Raw genomic sequence first — 9,519 nt, forward strand, 5'->3', positions numbered from 1 at the left:
CTCGGATTCTTTGCCAATATCTCTTCGAGGTTTGAGACGTACCCCTGCAAGCATCAAGAGACACCGCACTCCAAGCCTTGATCAAGATTTGATATTCCAAGAGCGTGTAGTTCTTCATCTCACGCTTTTTCTTACTTGCGCTTGCTCAAAAGCACCCTCATCTACCTCCTCCACTTCTTCCTCACCACAGTGATCATCCACACCACCCTCCATTTCATTGTAATCAAAAGCAGCGAACGGGGCTTGATCGATGTCGACGGCGTTGGTGTCCAACAAGTTCACGAACTCGGCAGTGGCATTGTTCGAACCGCCGCTACATTGAGTAACATTAAGTCACGAAAACCACAATGGCGAAAAGAAAAGCAAGACAAAAGATCAAAGATGCATACCTTCCGGCCATTTCATCGAACACCTCGCCTATGGTAGAAGCAGCTCCGTTGAACGGCATCGTCGGGGAACATGTCGCCAGGGCGGGGGGAGTGGACGAAGGCGCCGGCCTTTTCGTTGGAACCTTCTTCCGCTTCACGCCCGAAACCTTGCTCACCTTCTCCGCCGGCGGCCGGGCAGATCGCGCAGCAGCGGAGGCGCCCAGTGCGCGTGCCTTTTCGGCGGGGCCAGCCGGATTGCCGCACTGAACGACGACGTTGCCCTGCCGCTTCCTCCATGGTGTCGGGGGACGGCTGGAAGGCTTCCATGGCGGGGAAGACGAAACGGAGCGCGCGGTGGCGGGGCAATGGCGGCCGAGGAGGGGGGGAAGCGGGAACGGCCGTGCGGAAAGTTCTCTCCCGCCAAATCTCGCTGCTGATAGGGGGCGAGCTCGGTCGGCCTCCCATCCTGTGAATCTAGAGGTTGAGGTCGAACTTTTGCCGCACCCCGCAAAATCTTCTACGGATCGGTCGCGTTTGAGGAGTCTGCTCGGGCAGAATTTTCCACGCCGACCCATATTTTAACGGTTATTTTACGGGTCACGGTCTCACGGATATATACGGGGTCTGCTAGATGCTCTTACCCTCTAGCATTAGCCTCTCTCGTTTTTCCAAAAGCAACGCGACTACTGGAGACGCGCTTTGTACACGGACACTACCTCGCAGTGTTTTGGATCCTACCTCGCAGTGTACACGGACACGCCGACGTCCACCCCAGAGGCAGACTCACGGTGGAGGTCCTCACGCGCTACAGATCCCCCGTTTTCTTTTCAAAGAAGGAGAAATACTCGAGGGAGAGTCAAGTCAAGTCAACTCAATCCAGATCTCGTTGGGTTCATTTATAAGCAACTTTTCTTTTTTGCGATGGATTTATAAGCACCTTCGGCCAGCAGAAACCATTCATCTCACAAGCCTCTCACCCCCATTTCGCTGTCCCCTTCCCAGCATCTATAGCAGCATACCTAAGTGTTGGATCTTCTCCAGGTCAGTGCTGTCTATTAAGAACCTTGTTGTTTTTCAGATGATTGTAGCACAACCATGCTTATAGCTCAGTTAAAACAAGATGTTATGGCTTACATGTTTTTTCCTTTCTTAAAAAGGGTAGATTTTATTTCCATTGTTTCAATAAATCCATGGCTTGCAGCAGCTCACATCTATCACTTCTCATACCATCAGAAATGGCCACTTACGCTGGAGGAGCCAATACGGAGGAGAACAATCAGACTGTTCTAAGCACATTACCCAAGGAACTGCCGTTGGACTTCTTGAGGACTATCACAGATCAGTTCTCAGACCATCGCATTCTTGGTACGGGTGCATTTGGAACGGTTTATACGGTATGTTCATGCCTCGACAACTTTTCGCATTTTCGGAATTTGTTGACGAAAATGACAATGATTGCTGAAAAAGTATCTTTGAGGTTGAACAGGGAGTTATGCCAGATAGCCAAAGGATTGCCATGAAGAAGCTTGCAGAGAGTGCACCGGTTGCACGCGACAAAGCGTTTACCAATGAGGTCCAGAATATCATGGCTCTCCACCATAAGAATGTGGTAAAGTTGGTTGGGTACTGCCATGAAGGACAAAAGAAAGTTGTTCAAAACAATGGAAGATATATTGTTGCAGATGTTTATGAAAGCCTACTCTGCTACGAATATTTACCTATGGGAAGCCTTCAGAAGAACCTTTTTGGTATGTGATGATAAATTTCTATTTTAGTTTCATCTACTCCCTAAGTACAAAAATGTCTTATATTTTGATACGGACGGAGTAATATTTAGTTATTTTACAATGTTTGGAGCACGGATTACCTTCTCATGTTCTATTCCTTGAACTACTATCTTAGCTACTGAAATAACTTAATCTTTAACTTCAGACAAACCCATTAACATGGCTTGGGATGCGCGCTTCAAAATAATTAAGGGGATCTGCGATGGTTTACTCTTTCTTCATAGGATTCCTATTACCCATATGGATTTGAAGCCTCAAAATATACTGTTGGACAATAACATGATACTGAAAATTGCGGATTTTGGACTTTCCAGGCTCTTTGGTCAAGAACAAACACGTGCAAACACACAGAATGTTGTGGGATCATAGTAAGCTGACCAGAACTGTTCTAATATTTTGTTGTAAATTGCATCTTCACTTTCTAGCAATGCGTATTAAATTATCACTGCTAATTATATGCAGCGGATACATAGCCCCAGAATACCTATACAGAGGTGAAATCTCCGCTCAGTCAGACATATATAGTTTAGGCCTATTAATCATCGAGACTACCACCGGCGAGAAGAATAACCCCAAACAGAACGAACCTTCAGCAAGGGAGTTTATCGAAAGAGTAAGAAAGAATACTACATGCTGATTTAATTGTTGAAATCAAGAAGCTTATGTTAGAGTTTAACTTTATGTTGTCACCTAGGATAACTGTTCGAAATTCTTTACATAGGTACGTCAAAATTGGACAGAAGGACACATAGCATCCAGATACTCAAAATTAAATGCAAATGGCCTCCAGGAAGTAAAAGTATGCATTGAAATTGGTCTAGATTGTGTGCGCATTGATCGGAAGAGCAGACCCTCAATCGAAAGCATTGTTCAGAGGCTCGATGGCCGCTGTGCAAGCAAAAGGGCAAACCAGGTATGAAAATTAAATATGGACTAGATCAGAGGCTCCGTTTTGAGATCACTTTGTTTCATGCAAGTGAAGAGAGGAATTTCTAATATCTTTCAGTAGTCTACTCTGGCCGCTTCTGAGAAACCCACCGCTTAAATTGTTCGCTTGCTGCCTATACACTAATGTTTCAAGTGGCAAAATTCCACAAAAGTACATCTGCATATTTTGAAATCTGTGTAGTTATGATGTACCCTCCAAAATCCATATTGATTGATCAAATTAGACTATGGCTGGGATCGAGGTGGATCTTAAAAACTCGTTTGTGTAACTAGCCTGCCAATTTTATTCAAATTTTGCGGCTAGTTTCTCACGATGGATAGTAAAATACATTCACCACAGCACAAATAACCGGACAGTCAAAATCTTAATATGCTGCATAGTTTTTGTTTGTGAAGTTACCTGATTGCATTCAAACTATTTGCCTGGTATGGCTAGTTAAGTTGCATAAGGCTTTCAAAAGAATTGATTTTTTCTCTCATTTGCAGCCCCAAAATGCTTGGACTAAGATACTGCGACCCCATCCTTTTCTAAAAGGAAGGAACATAATCAAATTTGCATACTTGGTTTCCTTTGGTTTTTGCCGACTATCCATAGTTTACTTATAGTGTAGATTTTCATTGTTATTATGTGTTTACCCTGTTTACATAATTGCATTTAACTTATGTTGTATTTAAGCTGGTGTTGCTTACATATACTCTACAAAATTTCAGTTCTCCACTACTTCCATGCGATCATAAACTGGGATCTTCTATTGACGAAAGAAGGGCAACATGGAAAGAAAGAGCTTGCTCTGTTATTACTAGAATGAATTTATTGCGGAAATAATGTTGCATGTCATCGTGGAACTTGTTAAATTTATTATGGTAATTGCTAATCCAGTATCTCTTGTATCAAAAAATTTATACTCCAAATGTAGTGTTGTTGCTTCTGTTCAGTGCAGTTTGAAATAAGAATTTGAAATTTCATGATGCAATGTTATTGTCTCTGTTCATTGTACCACCGATCCCTCATCATTGATCCATCTGTGGCCACTGGTCAGAGATGAAGCTCATCACAGACAGGCTCTGAAAGTGGCGTCAGTATGAGTCTCTGAGAGCTAACTAGGCAGTTTAACACTGACAAGGCTAGTCTTGACCGGTCAGTGCTAAGGGCACCGTCCACCTCAAATTGACAATATGGCAGCACGGACTGACTGTTATAGGTGGCTAGTCAATGATATTGCGTCATCACTAACCATCCTATTTAGTAGCCGATCATTGGTGTATGTTCTAAATTTATGAGCAGCATCTTCCCATGTGGAGTGACGGTGCAGAAAACCGTCAGATCCCTGCACATGGTTCTTCATGGGGTGGAGCGCGCATAGAGGATTAGATTGGGGTAGACGCGAGACAAGGGTTTACCTAGGTTCATGCCCTCATGGTGAGGTAATTGTTGGGGAACGCAGTATTTTAAAATTTTTCCTACGATCACGCAAGATCTATCTAGGAGATGTATATCAACGAGAGAGGAGAGTGTGTCCACGTACCCTCATAGACCGAAAGCGGAAGCGTTAAGTAACGCGGTTGATGTAGTCGAACGTCTTCGCGATCCAACCAATCAAGTACCGAACGCACGACACCTCCGCGATCTGCACATGTTCAGCTCGGTGACGTCCCTCGTACTCTTGATCCAGTTGAGGCCGAGGGAGAGTTTCATCAGCACGACGGCGTGATGAGGGTGATGATGAAGTTACCGACGCAGGACTTCGCCTAAGCACTACAACGATATGACCGAGGTGGAAATCTGTGGAGGGGGGCACCGCACACGGCTACGACAACTGCCAACTTGTGTGTCTATGGGGTGCCCCCTCCCCCATATATAAAGGAGTGGAGGAGGGGAGGGTTGGCCCTCTCTATGGCGCGCCCCAAGGGGGATTCCTACTCCTAGTAGGAGTAGGTTTCCCCCCTTTCCCTTGTTGGAGTAGGAGAAGAAGGAAGAGGGAGAAGGAGAGAAGCAAAGGCGGGCTAACCCCTTCCCCAATTCGGTCAATAACCAATAACAGAACCTGGATGCTCATATTGGTTCCTACATATTCTATGAAGAACTTTATCGGTCAAACTGCATAACAACATATGTTGTTCCCTTTGTCATAGGTATGTTACTTGCCCGAGATTCGATCGTCGGTATCATCACACCTAGTTCAATCTCGTGACCGGCAAGTCACTTTACCCGTTCCGTAATGCATCATTTCGTAACTAACTTATTAGTCACACTGCTTGCAAGGCTTATAGTGATGTGCATTACCGAGAGGGCCCAGAGATACCTCTCCGACAATCGGAGTGACAAATCCTAATCTCGATCTATGCCAACTCAACAAACACCATCGGAGACACCTGTAGAGCATCTTTATAATCACCCAGTTACGTTGTGACGTTTGATAGCACACTAAGTGTTCCTCCGGTATTCAGGAGTTGCATAATCTCATAGTCATAGGAATATGTATAAGTTATGAAGAAAGTAATTGCAACAAACTAAACGATCATCGTGCTAAGCTTACGGATGGGTCATGTCAATCACATCATTCTCTAATGATGTGATCCCGTTAATCAAATGACAACTCATGTCTATGGTTAGGAAACTTAACATCTTTGATTAACGAGCTAGTTAATGTAGAGGCATACTAGTGACACTTAGTTTGTCTATGTATTCACACATGTACTAAGTTTCCGGTTAATACAATTCTAGCATGAATAATAAACATTTATCATGATATAAGGAAATATAAATAACAACTTTATTATTGCCTCTAGGGCATATTTCCTTCAGCAATACCCTACATCCTGCATGTTTTTTATTGATGTGGCCTCATATGAGGTGTACATGTGTTGGATCTGTTCAGTGCCTCCTTGGGAGGTCCCTACCTCCCCTTGTATAGATAGATGAGGGGTAGGGTTACATGGCTTGTTGCCCAAGTTTTCTATGAATCATGTCTTACGGTACAAGTAATAATATATCCTTCTAGAGGAGGCCCACCATTAGAGGTGAGGGGCCCAAACAATAACCAGGCTCCGGGGCCGGCCTGGCAGCCATATTTCCCAGAGGTCGGGTACCCCCAGTGTATTGCAACGGAAGTAGACCCTGAATGCATGTGGAGTTGGATTCTTTTGTATTCAAAAATGAGAACCCAGGCGTGCTCCTGTTGTTTTGGCGACAGTGGTGGTCCGTCTGCATGAATCCGACCTTGGAAATACTTAGGTTCGCTAGGTGTGCTGCCTCCTAGGCACCCTCAGCGTACTGATCCGTCAGTAGCTGCTGCATAGGGGTTAATGCCGAACCCAATGTGTCGTCTTAGACTGCTCGGCAAGGTCTTGAGGGATTCCTTTGAATGAAGAATGATCTTGTGCCGACCCCCCTAAAGGTGTTGGAGGTGACATAGTCCGCCGGGCTTGTTGATCCTAGGAGGAAGTTGAGGACACCGTGCTTGGTGAGTTCGGTGTCTTACCTCCCCTCTTCCTTGTTGTTGTAGACATCCAGATTCAAAGATCTTCGGCTTGGCGGGCGTGCGACCTCCTCGAAGAGGTCGAAGATGACATGATCCATCAGGCTCATCGCCTCTAGGAGGAAGTAGAGGACAACCATGCATGGTGAGCAACGTATCCATCCTCCCTATCTTTGTTGTTGGAGATATCCGGCAGATCGACCGCAAGGATGGAGTTGGTGTGGTCTATTGGCCTTGAAGCCCCGAAGGGGAGACTGGAGCCCGTTGTGCAGGGTGTGCCTGGCATTGTTTTGTTGTTGAAGATAGTAAGATCCATTTTTGTGTGAAATAGAATGGACTTGAGTTGCCTACTTTATCAGAAGGTCAAGGTCCTGAAGATTGCCTTCAACTCCTCCAACTTCGATGTTACTTTTGGGGCGAACATACTGAGAAGTCTTGAGCTGCTCAAGGCTCATTGCTGCAATGGTTCTTCAGTGAAGTTCTCTAGCCTAAATAACCTAAGGGTGTGTTTGGTTGCCTACATGAGGCCCAACCAGGCCCGCGCGGGAAGATTCCGACCTGTTTGGTTGCTTGCATGCACTGTTCGGCCTGCATCGCACGAAGTTTAAAGCACCTCCTAGCTAGGCCCAACTATGACACCCGAATCTGCAGTTTCTAGAGAGCCAGGCTCGGTCGAAGTAGGGGAGGGGAATGCGGTGCTGAGCTCGTGATACCATGGAGATGGCATGAGCTCACGCGCGTCTCCGAAAAATCGGAGGGAGCATTTCGGCTCACCTCCCGCCAATTCGGCCGCCCCTATTTACCCCCTCCTCTCACTGCCCAAACTCCCGCCATCCTTCTCCCCCTTTTGAGCTTTTCCGCCGATGCGCATCGGCACCGATGAGCAAGTAAGTGACGCTCCTTCACCGATGGGCGGTCCACGACGTAGGTGACTCCTATCCTCAACTTCTTCGCCCGTTCCTGCTTCCCCCTTGAGCTGCAGCCATGGCCTCTATGAGTTCAATCACCACCTTCTCTTTGTTCATTGTAGCTAGATCTGAGAGCATGTGGTCGTGGTGTTTGGTGTGCAATCATGTGGTAGGGTTGATTTGTGCATTGATCTATGAGAAAATGGTAGATTGTGATGTTGTGGTAGCTATTGGTGGTGGATTTGTAGCATGCTAGAGTAGTATGATAGTGACGAACACAATGGATTCGTAGCTAGTTGTGATGTATGCTCCTCCTTTCATAGATCATCCAGTAATGTGTGTGCTATGCTTACTGTCAATGAGTCCTACGATTATAGGACATAACCACGTAGACGCAAGATCTTAGTCAGACACTTGTCCTGTCCGACAGCCAGTTCGCCGCGTCCTATGTCGAGGACTCCCAGCCCCCCCCCCCCCCCCGATGAATACATGCCTGCCGATTCAAAGGTTTTTGAGGTATCAGCTAGTGGTTCTCTTTTTGTGCCAATTGTGCTTGTTGAGCCAACTGTTGCTGCTGCCAGTGCACTGACGTCAGCCGCAAAGGCAAAGAAGGATGGTAGGGGGGACAACATGAAGTGGCAGCCGTTCATGTCCACGTATGTGCTGAACAGATGTGTGAGCTCATCTCTAGTGGGGTTAGGACTGACAATGGCTTCAAGGAGGTGCACTTGAACACCGTTGTGAAGTAGGTGTTCGAGTTCTGCAGCTAGGAGGTGGCCGCCATCCAGGTGTACAAGCACCCCAGGAGGTGGAGAGCTTGATAGATCCAACTGTCCAAGCTTAGAAACCTTAGCGATGCCTCATGGGATCAGAACACTTGCTTGATAGTTCTAGAGGCAGAGCGCTACACCGGCCATGTCGTGGTTAGCTCACTACCCCCTGATTTTTCACACTGACAACCATTGCCTGCTCGCAATTAACAACACTTATGCTTCTTTCTTAGGACCACCCCAAAGACGACGAGTTCCTCAACACATCCGTCCAGGGCTACAACTAGATGCAACACATCTTCTCCTTTGGCACGGCAAGCATGCCATGGGCTGCATGAGCCTCTCGGTTCTCCCATGCTAGAGTTCCCAGACACACCGGACATAGAGGCAGTCCTTGATGGCCCTGACAAGCCATTTGAGCATGTCCCTATGGTCAATAGGAAGAGGAAGAGGGGTGGCATGATGGAGGAGGAGATCAGTGTCTTCACTAGCATGACTGAGGCTGTGAAGGAGGTGGCAATCGCCATTAGGGAGAGCAAGTCCCTCTACATCCACCCTGACCTATACAACGTCGTCATGGAGCAAGGTGGCTTCAGCGATGAGGCTCTCACGATAGCTCTGAGCCATCTGCTGGACAACAATGTCCAGGGTGTTGGGTTTGTTGCCATGGCAGACGCCCACAGGGTGCTCTGGCTTAGGAGCTGGCAAGGCAAGCACTACTACTAGAGCTTGGTGTTGGTTACTGCGCGCATGATCCTGGACGACAATGGTGATGGCGATGGCGACGACGACGACGATGACGACGTATATTTTGTGTAGCTAGGGCTTGAAACTTGTTTGATGGTCTGTATATTTTGTTGAGGTGGTATATACTAACCCCTCATGATGATCGTGAACTTGCGGTGGTAGGATGACACCCTCTTTTTGATGTGGTGGTAGGATGACACCATAGTAGTGATAGGTTGAACTTTCTACGCCATATTATCATGCATGCTTACTACTTCTCCATTGCTTGTTGTTTTGTCTGCTCCTTTGCTTGTTGTTTGCTTGCTCCCTCAATTATTACTCTTTGTGCACAGCTAGGACAAGTAGTATGTGGTGTTCGTTGGGAGGGCACCAGGGGTTTATACTTCATGGGAACCTTGCAACCAACAAGTTTTAGGGTACAACGACAGTAGCCATAGAGGGTTTAAACTAGGCAGGTGGCAGAACATGCTTACGCCAAGTTTGTGCGAAAGCAAGCATGCAAGGTTGAAGTT

The 9,519-nt window shown here is 46.6% G+C and overlaps 1 protein-coding gene across 1 annotated transcript; it reads left to right on the forward strand.

Moving 5' to 3' along the window:
• The first annotated feature begins 1,156 nt into the window (after window positions 1–1,156).
• LOC123086726 (putative receptor-like protein kinase At4g00960) lies at window positions 1,157–4,069 on the forward strand. Its single transcript, XM_044508501.1, has 7 exons — window positions 1,157–1,409; window positions 1,602–1,762; window positions 1,855–2,116; window positions 2,301–2,523; window positions 2,618–2,768; window positions 2,877–3,068; window positions 3,815–4,069. Exons 2-7 carry the CDS (start codon window positions 1,604–1,606, stop codon window positions 3,839–3,841), a joined length of 1,014 nt encoding a protein of 337 aa, XP_044364436.1. The 5' UTR covers window positions 1,157–1,409; window positions 1,602–1,603; the 3' UTR covers window positions 3,842–4,069.
• Window positions 4,070–9,519: the final 5,450 nt, after the last annotated feature.

The sequence above is a fragment of the Triticum aestivum genome, chromosome 4A (genome assembly GCF_018294505.1).
Source record: "Triticum aestivum cultivar Chinese Spring chromosome 4A, IWGSC CS RefSeq v2.1, whole genome shotgun sequence".
NCBI classification, from domain to species: domain Eukaryota; kingdom Viridiplantae; phylum Streptophyta; class Magnoliopsida; order Poales; family Poaceae; genus Triticum; species Triticum aestivum.

Bases quoted from the DNA above. Each gene is read 5' to 3' on its own strand.
- LOC123086726 (XM_044508501.1), top strand. From the start codon at position 1,604: ATGGCCACTTACGCTGGAGGAGCCAATACGGAGGAGAACAATCAGACT. The intron at 1,763-1,854 runs GTATGTTCATGC...GAGGTTGAACAG, and splicing joins CATTTGGAACGGTTTATACG to GGAGTTATGCCAGATAGCCA. The intron at 3,069-3,814 runs GTATGAAAATTA...ACAAAATTTCAG, and splicing joins CAAGCAAAAGGGCAAACCAG to TTCTCCACTACTTCCATGCG.